The following is a 20,164-nucleotide window of genomic DNA, read 5'->3' on the forward strand; positions in this document are numbered from 1 at the left end:
AAAATGTTTTCTGCGTTGACTAGTTCGTTGTTTATTTTTTCAAGATACTTTGTTGTTGTTTTTTAGTGCAAAATTTTGTTCGAAACCAAAGAAGAGTATAGTAAAAGAGCGATACAAAATCATACATAGCTTGGGGTAATGTAATAGCTACAGCAGTGATATATAAATATTTATTTATTTTATTGTTTGTTCGTATACTTACTCAAATTGAATCATGTCAATGTTGTAGGCATTATAAATTGTATTGACAGGATCCCACTCTCCAGTTATATTGTAAAAACCATCTTTGTACCACCATAAATTTCGAACAGCATTGGCAGCACCACCAAATCCACTGGCAGTATTAGAACAATCAATAGGAATGACTCCACCCTAAAAAATGTTGAATATTAATAATTATTAGTTTCATATGGGACTCGTGGCTCATATCTAAATATTTTTTTATATATTTTTATTGTATTTAAAATTCAACTCCAAATTGCCAATCAATAACATATTTATTTTTTATAAGTTCTCATAGAATTTCAATATGGCGAGGTAGCCCAGATGCCGCTTGGCTACCACGATTACTTCATATCAGGCCATTGCATTCGGAATGCGACTTGCCTTCCCACAATTTTTTTTTTCGTTATTCGTTTTATTGTCCAAATTCAAAAACTTTCTACATTTTTAACCCTTTACAAAAAAAAAAAAGAAATCTCTTTACCTTCATGTCCCACTTCCATTCACCGAGATGTATTTTTTTGGCTGGAATCTCAGGTGTTCCTTTTGTCATAGATGGCACCGACATAAAAATCTGCTTTATTTTATACTTCTGATATAAGGCTTTCACTGAAACTGTAAGGTAATCAGGCAATCAGCTATTGCTACATAACGCTACTATGCGAATTACTTGTTGTTTTCATATTTTCAAAACATTCTAAGAAGTCTAAATTATAGTCATAATATTAGACTTAGTAGGTTAAGCACGCGTTCAGCCTGTGTATAGTTGCTATGTATGTAAATGTAAATTTCACATAATAACTGATATTCTGATATACGTTTTTAATCAAATCAGCCATACCTTTGTTGTTCAATTTTACGTTTTTGTATTAAAATAATAACCAAAATAAAACAAAATTCGTTAAGAACTTTAAAAATAGCATAATTATAGATATATCTTTATTTAGCATTTATTGTCATCAGTAAATTAACTCTTATCACTTTTAAACATTAAAATTCTACGCCAGACGAGTGTCAAAATTAGGACACAAAATAGATCTAATAATGGGCTTTGTTGCTGCACATACAAATTATATGTGTGTCAGACGCGAATTACCCAAATTTTCAGTAAAATAAATTACAAAAGTCATTTCTCTTCAGAAGCAGTTACGAAAGTTATATAAATATAAAACCACAGACCTATATATACGTATTTGCTCTCTATTTACGATTTATTTAGGTAGGTGCTGTTTTTCTATTACACACCAAGCATCAGATTTTAGAAAAACCCAGGTTCGTTTTTTTTTTTTTTTTGTGTAACGCTATTCGCTAATACCGTATAGATCTAAATAACATCTGTTTATTAGTATAATTAAATCTTTATATTAAAATCTGTATGAATGCATTGGTAACATAGTAGTGTGACGGACCTCGTGTATGACGTGTATGAGTGGCTCATTAGATGTCTAGGGGATGATTATTTTTGAGTTGCCACACACTGGTCCATCAGAGATAAATCGGGAGCAGACACGCAGCGAGACAAACAACGAAGAAAGATACAAATAATGTAAAATGAAAGAATATTTATTTACATAAATGTACAAGGTAGAATAAAATGGGGAGGGATTTGCATCTATCTCTTTAGCTATACTGTATCATCATACTAAGTACTTAATTAGAGAGTATGTCACTTTTGTCCTCTGAACTTAGCTGGTTGTCCTACTGATGTCGCAGCTGGCTGTGTTCCTGGCTGGAGGTCTTGCAGCTGGAGGTGGCGCTCTAGCGGGTAGAGGGTCGCGGTGATACAGTTCTTGTGGAGTCTCAATCCAAAGTTCTGATATCTGTAGTGGGCACAATAGGGCGGGTGGCCGACTACCGTGGACACAAGTGTGCTGCGGCAGAGCTGATCTGCCTTGGGCAGCGTCGTTAGCAGGGTATGAGTTACTGAGATTTGGCGAAGCTATGACGTCTCGCACAGACACGTGGTTTATAGGAACGTCGAGCCTAATAGGTTGACAAGCGGACTGTCAAATAGGCAGGCAAGTAGAGCCGATAGCGCCAAGTAGTAGAGCCAAATGGGCAGGAAGGCCAATAGGCAATTAAGTAGTGTCAAGTGGGCAGATGACACTGGATAGTAGATCCAAATAAATAGGCAGACACCAGAGGGAGGCTGCGGATAAACAAAGACAAGTTAGGACATGTCTCTCATGCATCTTATCGATGCCCTCGACTGAGGTGCATTCGTCAGATTGGTAAAATTGCTTTTGAGTACAATGTGGAGATATAAACAAGCTAATTAAGATGGAACTGTGATTAAGTTCGGCTTACCACCAGGTATTCCTCTAAAAGTGAGAATAAGTGATTAGTCCAGACTCGACGTTCAGCGAGAAGGATAAATGATAGAGTGAGTCTAGCTCGCCTTAGTGTAGCTTATAAAGATCCGGAAGAGGCGATAGACTAAGGACTATCTCTCACGTGGGTTAATCTGACTCGGGACGGAAGTCGCACCTTGGAATGTCACGAGGCGTGTCGATACGAGTAATCTCCTTGATCAAAGAGAGACGTGGGTAGGGGTGGAAGAAAGAATGAAGTATGTACCAGCCCATGTGGTGTCGACCGTGAAAGTCGGACGTCCGGCGCCTAAGACCGTTTGTTTGATCTTTATCCCGGTCATGGGAGATAAGTGAAAAGTCCTGGCCTAATTGTCCCCAAGGTGGTGGACCCAGTCTAGTGAGAAGAGGAAAGGTGGGGTTAGTGATGAAATTGGGGTTAAACGTAAGAAATAATTAAAATAAAATAAATAAATAATAATAATTAATAATTTGCTGTGATAAAATTGAGCGACATTGTCAGTTCACGCCATTCACGGTTCTGCGTATACCGTAGGCGTAGTTATATCACCACGTGTGATTCATGAAACATTCAAATAAATAGTAAACACTGCACTCATCATTAATCTTCGGATTTAATCACATTGTCACTAAGTAAACACTATATTTAGATCTACATTTCAGATCGAATCTAGATTAGAAATCTACATTCTATCTTGAAACTAGATTGTCACTAGTCTAGATCTAGCTCTACCTGACTTAAGTTTATTAATTATGATAGGCCTACATCTACTATCTAGATTATTCTATATAGAGTCTATATCTAGATTTAGAAAAATTCAATAGCTAGTCTAGATCATACTCAGTAGATCTACTATCTATACAATATTGAATATACTTCTACTTATAGATCTACATCTACTTTTCAACGTCAAGACCTAATATACAAATATAATTATAATAAGGCTTGACATCGAGTGCGAAGATTAATGAGGAATGCAATATTTCCCATGGAAACGCAGCCCGATTTGTGACCTACATATTTTCCCACAACCAGGGCAAGCATAACCATTGTCCGCCTATGGTCGATTAAGATTTTCTTTTCGCCTAGAATTACAGTCTAGAGTAAATTCTGATTATCTTAGATTCTATTTCTACTATAGATAACCTAGATATATATTCTAGAAGTAGATATATACTGATTCTATATTTACAATTCGAATTCAACTTGAATATTTATGATTATATAGATTACAGATTATACCTAGATTTTATAGATCTATGACTATTATGACAAGTTCCATGGCATGTGTGAGATGAATTTTTCAAAGCAACTATAATTAATGAACTTTATCTAAAACAAGTTCATTCATATATTCACATGCGATTTTTTTATATTTATATTTATAAGCTTAGTATTATTTTGGACCAATTTCTCACAACGCCTGATAAGAGAAATCAGGTATAAACATCAGGAGAAAACACGACCCCTTAATGCAAGAAAACATTAAGTAATTAAAACAGACACAAAAATAGACAGTGAGATTCATAAGAAACTAATATTCACAATTGATTACAATAACAACTTTATATATATAAAAACACCTTTTAAAAAAATCATTAAAAGTTTTAAAATCACAAACATTTTTATTTCTACAATTATTTTTCTGTGTGAAATTGTGTATCGGAAAATGCCGGGTACTTGAAGTAAGCTAGTCCTAAAAAAAAATACACAGATCTTGGTAAAAGACTCGTCAAATAAAGTACTCTAAATGTGTAGTTTCAGGCGCTTGTTTCAGGTCTTTTCTTTCTATAACCTCTATCGGGTTTTAGCCCAACTACCCGTACTTTTGTGCAGATTTTTTTCTCTATCAGGCACACTTAAAATTATAGCATAATAATGTCAGTTTAATTTAAAAAGGGAACTGAAAAATGCAAAGATATATAAGGAAAAATGTATTTCCGGCCCAATTTATAATTCTAGTTTTAAACCAAAGAAACGAAACGAATAAGCGCAACAAAGCCCATTAGTAAATTACTATTATTACCCTATAGAATTAAAGATTTAGATTAATGTAGATCTTTTTAATACTTTAGACTAGGCATAGCTTACAATAAATAGATCTAAATTATGAACCCATATAATAGCTAGCTTGAACTAGATTTGGTCCTATAAATAGATCTACAACTAAAACTCATCACTAGGCATAGCTTACAATAAATAGATTTTACCAAATATGCAATAATGGGACATATTTCTGTCAACCCTAAAGAAAACAAGATTACAAGGAGAGTTTGTGTTATCAAACAAACTTAGCGGCGGCCCCTACGGAGTTGCCCCATGAATAAGAAATATTCAAGCCATGTTCTTATTTTACCTGAAAAAAAAGTCGAAACGAAATGACAACAGATATAGTCCTAGATCTATCAAAACATGAGCTACAATTAAATTCTTTTAAAATGTGAATTATATCATTAATATTTACATACAATTTGCATTCCAAACCTCGCAAATCGATAATGAAACAATAAGAAGATTGATTTTGTTAATTTGTTATTCTTTAAGAAGGAAACAGAACAATCTATCCTATACTATATATCATCCATCATGGTTTTCAAACAAATTATTTATCAAAACTAAGAATTATGGTAATTCTATTAATAAAGTCGTTCTGAATAACGTCAGAGGGGAGAAAATATTTCCACTTACGCCACAAGGCTTTGATAGACTAAGAAATTTCTTTGTAAACAAGGGAGATTTTTTAATTAATCACGTGGGCTAATAAACTTTTGCGCATAATTTCTTATAGCACTTATGTGTAAAAATGAGTGGGAAAATACATCTGGCATAGTTATCAAACACACCAATAGCCGAGTGAGGAATCAAGGTACTTTTACTAATGAAATCGTTCGGAATGACGTCATAGGGGAAAAATCTGTCCATTTATGTCACACGGCTTATTTAGACTAAAGCATTTCTTTGTAAAGGAAAAAGTTTTAATGAAATACGAGAACAGTAGTATAGCTAGGATGGGAAGAGGAGGGGTCCAATCTCGAAAGTTTATTTCATTATCATTATTGCTGAGAATTTTGAAATAAAAGAGTCATACATTGGTTACTTTGAAATTGAGAAGCCAGATGCATAATAACGAAGAAATTGTTCTGAAAACTCTTAAAGACGTTGGACTGGAGTTTGATCTGTGCAGAGGTCAAATCTATGACAACGCAACCACAATGAGTGGCCGTCTGTCTGGTCTGCAGAAACTTCTCTTAAACATAAATCCAAAGGAAACATTTCTGAACTGTGATAATCCCTCTCTAAACTTTGCAGCTCTTCGTTCAAATGATATATATCCAGAAAGTGTCACCTATTTTTTTTTAACTGCACATGAATTTTTCATTTTTTTTCCAATTCACCCCAGAGAAGGGCCAGACTGAAAGAAGCTAGAGTCGGGAATTTAAAAAAAAAGGAGAGTAAAACAAGGTGGTCCTTAAGATAAGAAGCTACGTCGACAGTTTCCTTGCTTCTTGACAAAATCATCAAACTGTTGGAGAAACATTTAGAATCAACAACTGAAAGAATGGACAATAGAAGCAGCGCATAGAATCTTCTTCATGCAGTGGAAAAAATTGAATTATTTTTCTTATCTGGAATTCTGGTCAAATATCTTGCGCCCAATCCATATAGTTCAGAAAAAAACTACCAAAGTCTGGACTGCACATACGGGAAGCTGCTGATGAGATTAAGATTTTTTCATGCTTTTGTTTAAAATGTCCCTCTGTCACACACAGATCTCAAAAACTAGAAGAGAAATGAAAAATATTATTTCACCATGCGGTGTGGCTTGCACAGTTTAGATGCAAGGTTACATTTTGTTTTCTAAAAGCAAACCGTTTTGTTTTTAAAATTAATTATGCAAGTGATTTTTTTTTTCATAAAAATACACCACTTCTAAAACAATACATAAATGTTAGGGAGATTATGTAAACAATATGTAATCGTTGAGGGATAATTTTTTTTTATTTTCAGTATCACTTATCACAGTATCACTTATTCACATTTATCTGTAAAGTATACACAAAATGCTCACAACAAAATAATTATTAATTAACTGTGCTTTTCTGGTACACTAGCTGCTAAAATTAAAAGAAAACATTTATGTTTGTTTATAAAGACTAAAAATGAACATTTCTTTTAAAGAATTCATTCCATATGACGTCAAAGGAAAAAAATCTTTTACGTCACACGGCCTAGTTAGACTAAAAATGTCTTTAACAATACGAGACGTTGGCGAGCTTTAATAAACTAGTGCACCGAGTTCTTAAGTACATTTGATTTAAAGAATTCATTCCATGTGACGTAAAAGAAAAAAAATACAAGACGTCACACAGCCTTTTATATAGTTAGACTAAAAATGTCTTTATTACACGAGAGAGAGAGAGCTAACGAGGGTACATAGATATGGAGGAAACTGAGTTCTTAGTTCTTATAGTATTTCATTTAAAGATGTGTGACATATATATATATATATATATATATATATATATATATATATATATATTTGTGCAGTTTGTCCGTCAGTTTGTCTGTCCGTCATGTTTATATCGACAAAAAAGAAGACTTAAAGCTATTGAAATCTGGTTAACCTTTAATTTTCCTTCAAAAACATAGAAATAGTTTTAAGTATTTATTATAGATTGTTCCGGATGTTTATATATATATATATATATATATATATATATATATATATATATATATATATATATAGAGAGAGAGAGAGAGAGAGAGAGAGAGAGAGAGAGAGAGAGAGAGAGAGAAATAGAGAGAATCTCAGATAAATCAAATACCGTTAATTAAATTTTTTGGATGATCTAGTATAAAAATTATATCTACCACAGCCTTATGGAGAGATTTTCATACCGTACTTTGGTGTTAGGAAGTTTTTAAATCCGGAACATAATATTAAACTAAATTTAAGTAAATTTAGATTTTGTAACGTTTAAGCAAGAAAATTAATTGTAGTATAAGATAGAAGTGCGATTTAAAATAAATAGAGTTAAAATGTTTTTCATAAAAATCCGGAACAACCAATTTTTGTAAATGAGAAGAAGATTATTTTTTTATTTGTTAGAAGAGGGATTTCAAACAGTTATTTGGCGTTAGTGGATTTTTCTAATAAATTTCGGAACAATTTTGGCGACGATTTGTAAGATTATTAATGTCATGTTTCAAAACTAAATCCGAACATTCTTTACCGATTAAAAAAACGATTTCTATGTTTCAGCAAGAAAATTAAATGTAAAATAAGTCTAACAAAACTAATTTCGGCTTTCCCCTTACAGGGGCCACTAAAAATGATTTTTAATAATCGTTTCTAGTAAATTACTTTCTTATTTTAAAATCCTGAACAACCTATTGTCGATACTTTTGAAAAAAAAGTCATTTGACATACATTTGTTTTAATTTGAAAATACGGAACGATTTGATATCGATAATTAAACTATAGTAACGTATTTTCAAAGCATATAAGTGTAATGTAAGTCAATGATGCGATTTCAAACAATCATTTCACATAATTTATTTTTTATATAACAATTTCAAGAACAACTTTATAGTTAATGAAATATAAGCCCGTAAGGAGATTTTCATTTAGCATTTATATGCTATTTACATTAAAAAAAACGGAACACCATATGATTGATCAAGTGTTTTGCAACCTTTAAGCATGGAAACTAAATATGATATAAGATAGAAGAGCAAACAGACATTCGTTGACATTGATTTGTTTTCACAAAACCATCCGTAACAATCTATTATAGATAGTTAAAATTATAGAGATGTTTCTAAAGGAACATTAAAGGTTAAATCAGATTTTCAATTGCTTTTAGTGTTGTTTTTTTTATCTAAACGTGACGTACAGACCGACCAACAGACAAAATGCACAAAAATAAGAGGCTTTTATCCTGATGGGGCACTAAACAAAAATAAATAAAATCTGCTTATTTATAATTTTTTAAGGAATTAGTTTGATATGATATCATATTGCGACGTTACGCTACTGCACTAAAGTCCATGCATAAAAATTCCATTTTAAAAAATGTGCGTGATATTTACATACAAAGTACATTATTAGACTTTATAAACAAACATAAATGTTTTCTTTTGATTTTAGCAGCTAGTTGACCAGAAAAAACACCTTTTACTATTATTTATATTTGTTGTAAACATTTCTTGTACATTTATAATATATTTGACTTAGTCATACTGTAAATATATGGAAATCTTTGTTAGCATATTGTAACGTTGACTCCCTTACATTTACGTAATTGTTTTAGAATTGGTGTATTTTTATGAAAAAATCGCTTGCATAATTAATTTTATAAATTAAACGGTTTGCTTTTAGAAAACGAAAAGTATACTTTTCAAGCCGCATCGCATGGTAAAAAAATATTTTTCATATCTCTTCTGAGTGTGACAGACGAACAGACGGACATTTTGCACAAACCTAATAGCGGCTTTTCCCCTTACGGGAGCCGCTAAAAATGATACAAATTATTACATTTCTTTCTTTCTTTTTTTATGTTTATTGGAAATGCTTTTTCCATCAGGCTGTCATATCAACAACGTGCACTGCCTTCACGAATACAACTTAAGCATGTCTAGAAAACCTTGTCGCTGGAGCACTGAGCTAGTGAACATTCTTTGACCATATCTTTTAACTTTAGTTTGTACAATGTTTACAGCTCTTTAATAAAAGTGTTTTCTTAGTTATTTTATGTTATAAAGTCCTTTCATACGAAAACTTATTTTCAAACATTAACCCCACTTTCCTTCTTTTTGAAGGTTAATTCACGTCCTATAACCGACGAGTGACAAACTTAGCCGTGTTGTCATGTCATAGGTCATTATGTGTTTCCAACAGGATATCACGGAATTCGGTATGTTGTTGTTGTTTTTTTATTTGTTGTAAGTACAATACTTTATATAGAGAAGGCAACGAGGAAACAGTTCTTTTGTTTGTGATGGTCTGCATAAAATGTTATGTCACTATTATATTTCTTTTTTGTTAAAAATATTACAGTATATATTTTCTACTTTATTTACAGTTCTTATTCTGGAACAGTGTAGGCATTGTAAAAACTGAATTCGCAAAAGGGGCGGTCTTATTCTGTACTGTTTTGTAACAATGAATAGGGCGGTATAAACAAAAGTAGGGTACTTCAAAAAGAAAGATAATGTTGTGGGTTTATCATTTTAAATAATTTAAAGATTGTGACAGGATTCTGCAAGTCCTAAACGATTTAGAAAGCGATTACTGGCCCATCCTAATCACGATAACTCTCTAAGAGGCTAGAGGTGTAAAAGGTCCCACGGAAATGGAGCTGTGCCAAAGCCATCTGGTCAGCCTACAAGGCAGAAGTCGACGTTGCCGTATCGAACCTCGGTGGAAAAAAAAAACGAATGGCTCCGGCGTCAGACAAAATTTCTTCTGATATTAAAAAGCACAGTGGAGTCAAAACAAGGGATAAACTCCTGGAGTTTATGTATCGGACCTGGGTAGAGGCAAGACTGCCAAGGGCCTGGAAATGTTCTACCAATGCTTCAATCCTTAAGAAAGGCATAGACGCGACTAACGTGTAGTCCTACATACCAATTTCACTGCACCTCATCTGTTGACAAAATTTCCAAACATATGGTTTCGAACGACTTGTGTGGTGCTTTGATAGTGCCGGTATTCTGGCACCAGAGCTCACAGACTTTAGGGCAGGCTTGAGCCCTACAGACAAGGTCCCTATATTCGCACAGAAGTTGGTCGATGGGTACCAGAGGTCCGAGATCACGTTGGCAGTATTTATCGACCTAAAGCAGGCTTAAGATCTAGCATGGCCTTGCCTTAATCTCAAACTTAGAGCCATGGGTATACTTGGCCGGAACTGGCCGGAACTATAAGTCTATCAAAGTATTCCTTATAAAGAGGAGCACACAAAGTTTCAACACTCTCAGAACGGGTTAAAAGAAAGGTCAAAGGTTCCACCCTATCGTGCACACTTTTAAAGGCCTACATGAACGACTTGCTCAGCCTCCTTCTTCAACTGGGAAGAAAGCTGACCAACTTCATCTAAGCAGACTTCCATACCATCTCTCTGTATTGTGAAAAACTACAGATAAATGTGGCCAAATCAACCTGATCCCTGTTCAGACTATGGATCGACAATTAAGGCCTTGTTCTAGCTCCAACTCGGTGGGCTGTGACTCCAACATGAAAATACGCCAAAATATATAGGGTTCACCCTAGATAGAAAATGAGTAATGTACCAGTACATTCAGGACGTTGAAAGAAAGGCCAGCGGAGAAGCAAACGCTTCTCGGAAAGCTAACAAGCACAAATCGAGGTGCAATAGCTGACATTTTATGCGCACTGTACCTAGGAGCCGTCTGATCACAAATTGAGTACAGCTATATGCGCATGAAAGAAGGCTCTTGACCGTGTGCAAGCTCAGACTGTAAAGTTTATTAGCGGCACCTTTGATAAAAGCCCAAGAAACGCCGCAGAAATATTTAGTAATATGGCTCTCTTACATTTAAGGAGAGAAAGAAGGCGGTACTGATTGCCTACGAGCGCTATATAAGGGGCGACGCACGGCTACCCATATACATATTAGTAAGGCAGTGGAGAGAAAAGAACAATATTAAAATGCGGTCTTTTTTTTACACATAGCGGCCAATTAGTCAGAACAAGGCTGCACTCTCCACTGACCTGGTACCTATTAAACGATTTAGTGCACGCCCTCGTGGAGATTTCCCACACCAAATAAACAGGACGGAGCCATCAATGGACACAAACCACCTGTTATACTTAAGCAGATGGCATCAACCACACTAAAGGCCTACCCATCAGATACCATCTATTGCTACACTGATGGGTCGGTGATGAAGTACCCCGCGAGATCCTAATAGTCTACCCGGACAGGACTGGCTATGACAAACTGTCTGATCCATGCGACTTCGTTGAATGCTGCATGGAGGCTTAATTGACAGGGATAACTAGGAGGTTCGAGGCTATCAGAGACCGAATGTTCAACTGTTACCCCTTGTCCCTCAACAAAAAAAAAAATAAACCAGAGGAAAACTATAGTATATATATATACCTTGAGGAGGAACAGATGAAGACATTAAACGTCGTATAAATCTAGCGCGTCAGACATTTACACACCTAAAACCAACCTGGAAATCTCCCCACATCTCTAACAAGACTAAAATAAGAATCTTTAACTCTATTGTCAAGGCGATCCTACTTTATGCATGAACGTAGCCAGGGGGGGGGGGGGGTTGGGGTTCAACCTCCCCCACCACCGAAATGAGGGGGGATCGGAATTTAGTGACTGATTTTTTGCTTTGATTTTGTTTATTTTAGGTAAGATTTTAATACTAAGCCTTCACTTGCTCCGGCACAACCAATGGGATTTTGACTTTAAAACCCCCTAATAAGGGGTTTTGAGTTTAAAACCCCCTACCAGGGGGGATTTGAGTTTAAAAAAACCTACCAGGGGGGTTCGTGTTTAAAACCCCCTACCAGGGGGGTTGAATTTAAAAACCCCTACCAAGGGGGTTGGAGTTTAAAACCCCCTACCAGGGGTTTTCACAGTTAAATCCCCCTTTTCTATAAAACAAAACAAAAAAAATGCAAACGACAATCCCCAAATTCCAAGAGCACAGTTAAGTAAGATTTTGTTTTTAAAACCCCCTCCAAAATTTACGATAAACCCCCTCTTCAATGTGAAAAAAAGCAAATTACACACTCAAAATTCTATGAGCGTAGCCAAAGGGGTTTTGAGTTTAAACCCCCCGCCAGCGGGGTTTGAAGCTAAAAATTACATCTTCAGTGTAAGAAAAAAAGCAAATTTCGCACTCAAAATGTTATGAGCAATACCAAAAGGGGTTTTGAGTTTAAACCCCCCTTCAGAGAGGTTTGATGCTAAAAAATACATCTTCAATATAAAAAAAGCAAATTACACACTAAAATTATTTGAGCGTATCCAATCCAATTGGTTTTTTTTAGTTTAAACCCCTCTCCTACAGATGGCTTTTTTAAAAGTTGAAAACCCCTCCAGGTGGTTTTGAGTTTAAGATCCCCCTACAGAGCATTTTGAGGTGGAAATCCTCTATCTTCAATATTATTCTAAAGAAAACTACAGTTACTAAATTCTATTACGGTAGCTAAATGGGGGTTTGAATTAAAAAAAAAACCCTAACAGATGATTTTGAAGATAAATCTTCTCTTTTCGATATAAAATCTAAAGCAAACTACAGTCACTTAATTTCAAGAGCGTATTCAAGATAGGTTACACATTTCTACCAGTGGCGGGGACTCCATTAATATAGTGCAGTGAACAGTCATCTGCCGAAATTGAAAAAGACTAAATGTGGCTCAACAAAGATGGCTAAGACAGATTTTAGGAGTCATTTATAGAGATATGGTCTAAATCAAGGAAATCCTATGCGACGCGGGAGGGTCTAAGTCAGTAAGAATAGCACATTAGGTTTTTGAAATAAAAATTTTTAATAGCAGGAAAATGCACTGCAGATACCTCAGAATATGCATCTTGTTGGTTTATCTTTGTGTCTTTCTGAGTATTTTATTAAGTTTTGTTTTGGTATTTGAAGATTATGGTTCAGTGTTTTATGTATAATTGCTACATTACTTTTGCGTCTTCTGTCCTGAAGGCTTTCTAAATTTAGTGATTTAACTAAAGGTATTACTCTAGTTAAATGTGAATATTCGTTTGTTATGAATCGCACTGCTCTATTTTGTGTCTGTTCCAGTTTCTTAATGTTTTCTTGAGTTGAGGGGTCCCAAACAGAGGATGCATATTCTATTTGTATAAAAAAAAATCCATTTTCAGACAAGCTGTTATGGTAGTGATGTGGCATAATGGGGAGTTTAACTATTTTTGAGTAATTGTAGAGACATGAGTGATCCCCCCTAAGAAGGTTATATAAGGCAAAGGTTCTCAAACGTTTTTTTTTACCTCTTTACAAAAACTTGCCCACATACCCCTAAGTGATAAAGCTACATAAATGCATAATATATAAGTTAGTTCGTCAAATAATAGTACGTAATAGACATATGAAAAAACAGTGAAGGGCAAGTTATTAAAACTATACGATCTGATAAACTAGCTTTTAGCGAAGAAGTTATTTTAATTGTATACAATTTAGATATTTATGCGTACCCCTTTCGGTCGTCTCACGGACCCCTAGGAGACTACGGACCGTAATTCGAGAACCACTGATATAAGGCCATGTAAATTGTGTATAGTTGCCACTTGCTCCTGAGTTACCAGCTTGACCACTGGACTGTGTTGTGAACTGTATATATTTTTTCTGTTAGTCAATGGTCGTGTGTCATTGGGTACTCGGTAGAAGTGTGCCCTGCACTGGAGATCTTCGGGTAAGTATATCTTTAATCATTATTGTATTGTATATATTCTCATTAATGGACCTCATTCACCAATCGTAAACAAACAACATTTAGTCACGTGATCTTATTGATAAAACAACGGAAAAAAACTGTCACGTGACAACCATCATGAATTAAACATTAGATCGTAAATTATATAAAAGAGCACCACGTGGCTAAATGTTGTTTGTTTACGATCGGTGAATGAGGTCCATTAGTAGATATAGCCTCAAATAATTTCCTGGTAGTGTATTTTAACCCTGATGATTTTCATCTTGGGGTATTCCCAAATGTGACGTATTGTCTAGCCTGTGTTTGTGATGAATTCAAATTAGTTTTGAATCTCCGATAGGTTTTACCGAACGTATGACTGGATATGTGTTGACCTGAGACCTTAGAGTAGCTAAATGTGTTGACCTGAAGCCTGTGACAAAAGAAGTTGTTTTTTCTACAATGATGTGTGATTTCCGAACGAGACGTTAGATTGCCTTATGGCAGGGGTTCTCAACCTGTGGGTCGCGACCCCTTATGGCGTCGAATGACCATTTGCCAGGGTCGTCTAAGACCATCATAAAATTGGGGGGGGGGGGGGATTGGCACAATTTCTTATCGGAAGTTGTTTTTTTTTTCTTATGTGTTGTAACATTTTTGCACCAGAGTGGATATAGATTTATATTTTCAATTGAGCTGATGAGACACTACTCAAATAGCATTATTACCAAATAATATTAGAAACGATCATCAAGTTTCAATAATAAAAAGTGGCGGTGACGAATATAAACACGTATGTCCAGAAACGATACAGGGGGCCCTTTTAGTGAATGTAACATCCTTATTTGATAGTAGACATGTTTTTTTATTTGTTCTTCTTTGTGTTTCTTTTTTTTATAATTGTCATTCAAAAATACAGGGTGCGTCAAAAAAATGTATACGCACTTTGAACTGTCATAGACAATTGATTTCCCGTTCTACAAGGTTAAATTTCTGTGAGAAAGTAATGTTATGCTTCTTCAACAAGTTGCAGCAGTGGCAAGGAAGTAACTGCAACATGGGGACGTGCGTTTGAGTTTTGAAGAGCGGAAGCAGATAATTAAGTGCTACTGGATGTTTGAGAATGTTGCTGCGGTTCGAAGACAGTGGAGACGTGAGAATGGTACAGAACCACCTTCAAGGTTAACAATTACACGTCTACAAGACAAATTTGAAATTCATGGAACAGTGTGTGATGTGCATAAAGGTCGATCAGGACGACCTTGTACAGCTACAAGTGATGAGTCCACAACTGCGGTTTTGGAACTGTTTCAGCGTTCACCTCAAAAATCGTCAAGGCAAGCGGCACGTGAGAGTAATGTAAGTGCTAGTAGTGTGCTACGCATTCTGAGGAAAGGCAAGTTTCATGTCTACATTTCAAGGCTGGTGCAACAGCTAAGTGACGACGATCCAGATCGAAAGTTAGAATTTTGTGAATGGGTTCAGGAGAGGGTGAGACGTGAACCGGGATTTATGGGTAGCATAATTTGGTCGGAGGAAACCCAATTCAAACTCAATGGAACTGTCAATATGCACAATTGTGTGTACTGGACTGAAGATAATCCTCGCATTACAGTTGAAAAGGCTGTGAAATTGCCTGGTGTAAATGCGTGGTGTGGTTTGTCTGCAAGGGGACTCATTGGGCCTTTCCGCTATGAAGGTACTGTTAATGGAGAAACATACCTAACAATGCTTGCTGACTCCATATAAATTGTCTATGACAGTTTAAAGAGTGTATACATTTTTTGACGCACCCTGTAGATGTAGCAGACCACATCTTTGTTGTTGCAAAATACATTTTTATTTAACAAATGAATGTTCAGTCTATCAATGCATCGAAACACCAATGCGGGATCAAACATTTCTTTGGTGAAGATCTAATCACGTCGTGAAGAAAATTCTATTAACAATACGCCATCGTATTATAATCAATGGAAATACATTCATTGTGGAACAACTCATGAACACGGACTTGGAACAAAAGAAAGGTAATAAAAGAAAAGTGAATGACAATTTTTTTAAATTTTTTTTTTGCGGTAGAGTTTAAGCAGAAACCCCGATGCAACATTTGTAATGAAGTTCTCTCTGCCGTATGTATGGAGGTTGAACAAACGTCCGAAATTTGATGATTACGACATACAGTAGTTTAGTTTAGACTCGGATGGCAAGTACCATAATTGAAACATTGACACTATTTACAGGAGATTAGTTGACATGTCTTCTGATATTAAAGAAATGATATCTGCTTTTTTTACAATATTTAGCATCCAGCTTGATGAATCCACAGGCTTTGTAAATTGTGAACAATTACTAGTTCCGGTATATTTAAGATATATACACAATGGCGATTTTAAAGATTAGTTTCAATGCAAAACTATATTAACGACCTCTACAGGGCGTGATGTAATTGACAAAGTTGGTTAAATTGGAAAAAGTAAAAGACTTCTTGGAAAAATACTTGTGGCATCTGAACAGGTGTATGCTTGGATGTCGGTCTGGAGGTTCTATGTTTGGTACAGAATGAGTCACCACAAGAATTCATCCTAACTCATTGTATGATTCATCGACATATATTAGCAACGGCAATAGCAATGCATCTAAATATTTCTCTTCAATGTCAGTTACAAAACTCTGGATCAATAGTTTGCAGTCATTCTGTTCTAGATGAGATTTTTTTCTAGACTTCCTTTTCCATTTCCAGCATTTAATGTGTATGAAACAGTTATCAAGTCTAAATACAGAAATAAATGCAGAAAATGTGAATTCCTATTCTAGTGAAATAAAAAGAAGCTCAACCTTCGCTCTAACTTTGGCGTGTTTGTTATTACTGTCGCAATGTTTTCCATGTTAAGTAATACTTTTTAAATTGTAAATTATATATGTTACGTGTATATTATAAACACGCAATAGAAAAATCAACAAATGAAAGTCATAAAATATATTTTTTCAAAAATGTAAGCACTCATTTATTTTACACTAAATAAATATGATACGTTTCTAACAATGAAATTAGCATCATAGATATTAGTTCTATACATTTTGATAACCATTTTATAACATTAGCTAAATCACATTGACCTAGAACTAGGACAATTTTTTGTTATGGTTGGGGGTCGCCTCCTAGTGAAAATTTGTGTTAGGGGCTCGTGGAGCTAAAAAGGTTGAGAACCGCTGCCTTATGGCATATAATATGTATTTATTAGTAATATATGACTTGTATGGTGTGTCATACTATTTTGGAGTGTCTAATTTTGTTAATATTTAGCGGCCCCCATAAGGGGAAAAGCCGCTATTAGGTTTGTGCAAAATGTCCGTCTGTCACACTCAGATCTCAAAAGAAGAGAATTATACAAGCGATTTTTCCATAAAAATACCCCAATTTAAAACAATACATATATGTAAAAGAGCTAATCTATATATATATATATATATATAATTCTCTTCGTCGCTCAAGAGTTTGGACGAGACGAAGAAGGAAAGGAAAGATCTCTCTCTTATTTCTGCGGATAGTCACCCCACGAAAAAACAAGAGGGGGGGGGGGAGAACAAGTATTCACCGGTTACTACGGATGGCTGCCTGGTCGTGCGTTTACGCGCATGACTGTCGTTTGGATTTATCAAACCCTGCCCGCTCCCATCCCCCTTCGTCCTTTAACTCTGAAGGAACATCCGAAATATGTAAAACATTTTACAAACAAACATTTTACAAACACTAAATAGCAGCGCCGGACTTAACCATTGTGACTAAGAAGTCATGGAAAGAGAGCAAGTAATCTACTATGTATATTCACCAGTCACTAAATAGCAGGGCAGGACTTAACTATTGTGGGGTCCTATGCGTAACGGATTTCGTGGGGTCAAGTTTGCTTAGGGAAGCGGATAATGAGTGAAATTTAAGAGTTTGTATTAGAAAATAAATTCGTCTATGCATTTTATTAATTCTTTACTACGTACAGAATTAATTTACGAGCCTTGCGTGTAGCAAAGTCATACAGTATATCATAATAATTCTGTTTCCTACGTAGATCACGCTCAATAGCAAGAATGACCAAATGTTTTAATCTATCTACGAAATTGTTGAACTTTAGTAATTCTTCATTAGTTTGAGGCGCGAGAAGCTTCTTTCACCAGATTACACAATTACGGCTAATGCATAATACCGTTTTTTTATCGCGCGTAGGATTGGCGTTTTCCATATTGAATGACACCCCAAAATGACAATTTTTGTCTATATATTTCATGAGATTTGTATGAATTTTCTAAAGATTTTTAATAATTTCCGGAGATTTCCATGACTTTTTCATACATTTTGCAATTTCAGGAGATTTCCAGGAGCTCCTGGCAAATCAGGCGACCCCGGGAAATCTGTCATAAGATAGTTTAATCATTTATACCTAGATTTAGCGCGGGTCCCATGAAAGTGTGGGACCCACTGCGGTCAGATAGGTTGCAGTGGCTTATAGCGGCCCTGCAAAATAAGCTGTGGGTTGACTATATATATATATTATATATATAAAAAGTAATCTACTCTGTATTCACCCGTCACTAAATAGCCGGGCCGGACTTAAACATTGTGGGGCCCTATGCGAAAGGGAATTCGCAGAGCCCAGTTTGGGTAGGAATACGATTATAAGTGAAATTTTAGAGTTTATATTAGAAAATACATTCGTCTTTGCATTTTATTCATCCTTTACTACGCACAGAATTACTTTATTAGCCTAACGTGTAGCGAAGTCATATAGTATATCATAAAAATTCTATTTCCTACATAGATCATGCTCAATAGCAAGAATTACCAAATGTTTCAATCTATCTACAAAAATTAGTTTGATGCGCGAGAAACCTCTTTTACCAGATTCCAAAATTACCGGATAATGCTTTTTTTTTATCGCGCGTAGGATTGGCATTTTCCATATTGAATGCTACCCCAAAAGGACAATATTTGTCTATATATTTCAGGAGATTTGTATGCGTTTTCTAAAGATTTTAACAATTTCTGGATATTTCCAGGACTTTTTCGTATATTTAGCAATTTCAGGAATTTACAATGGTTTAATTCAATAATTTATACACCTAGAATTATGAAAGTGCGGGGCCCACTGCGGTCGCATAAGTGCGGAGCCCACTGCGGTCACCTAAGGCCGGCCCTGCAAAATAGCGGCGTATGCTACGCCGCCGGTCGACTAGTATTACATTATGTTAACAAAGAAAGACAATTTTGTGTGCATTTCCGGCATCACTAAGTCAAATATATTTATAAAATGTATAAGAAATGTTCACAACAAATATAAATATTAGTTAACTGTGTATTTTCTAGTCAACTAGCTGCTAAAATTACAAGAAAACATTTATGTTTGTTTGTAAAGGCTAAGACGTGTGGTTCAGCTACTGAGCCTGGCGAAACCGTTATCACAAACAGGAGAAAGGGCAAAGGCGAGCAACTGGCGCCTAAATCAGTAAGCTTCGGGCAGGAGGGGCTCGTTAGCCTTGGTTGGCTACCCATCTAAGAGAAGAAAAACTCTGAATCCAAACCTCCGCTGCCTTGCGGCTATACCCAAACGCGGGAAAGGCTTCGGGAGACAACACTGAGGAAAAATCAGGAGCTAGTGACCCTTAGGCAGATTGTGGCACATCGTGCTACAGCCTGGCAGATCCTGCGGCGCTACTGATCCCAAACTGTATCGGATATTCCGTTCCTTTGGTCACATCAGCTGCGCGGAGAGGGGGGAACTGCTGTGTGGGCGACATGCCCATGCTTTCATCTCACTTTGAAGTGTGTGAGATGAACCATAGCCGTTAAACGACAGAAGGATGCCAACTTAAAAAGGCTAAGAATGCACTTTGTATGTAAATATCACGCACATTTTTTAAAATGGACTTTTTATGCAGCGATTTTCGTGCAGTAGCGTGACGCCGCGTCATGACATGGAACTAAACTAGTTCCCTAAAAATGTTTAAATAATCAGATTGTATTTTATTTTTTGTTTAGTGCCCCATCAGGACAAAAGCCGCTTAGTTTTGTGCGTTTTGTCTGTTGGTTGTTCTGTCCATCAAATTTATATCAAAAAACAACACTAAAAGCTAATGAAAATCTTATTTAACCTTTAATGTTCCTTCCAAAACATCGCAATACTTTTAAGT

At 35.5% G+C, this 20,164-nt stretch overlaps 1 protein-coding gene across 3 annotated transcripts in view; it reads right to left on the reverse strand.

Annotated features, from left to right (window-relative positions):
* The window catches only part of LOC106052463 (uncharacterized), a 92,531-nt gene that overhangs the window by 14,570 nt on the left and 57,797 nt on the right, over positions 1-20,164 (reverse strand). For all 3 annotated transcript variants that reach the window (XM_056008073.1, XM_056008075.1, XM_056008074.1), the window contains 2 exons: positions 707-837; positions 203-372 (listed from right to left, as the gene is read on the reverse strand). In XM_056008073.1, the coding sequence (XP_055864048.1) occupies positions 203-372; positions 707-837 (301 nt within the window). The remainder of the gene's footprint in view (positions 1-202; positions 373-706; positions 838-20,164) is intronic.

This window comes from Biomphalaria glabrata, chromosome 13 (genome assembly GCF_947242115.1).
Source record: "Biomphalaria glabrata chromosome 13, xgBioGlab47.1, whole genome shotgun sequence".
Taxonomy (NCBI): Eukaryota; Metazoa; Mollusca; class Gastropoda; family Planorbidae; genus Biomphalaria; species Biomphalaria glabrata.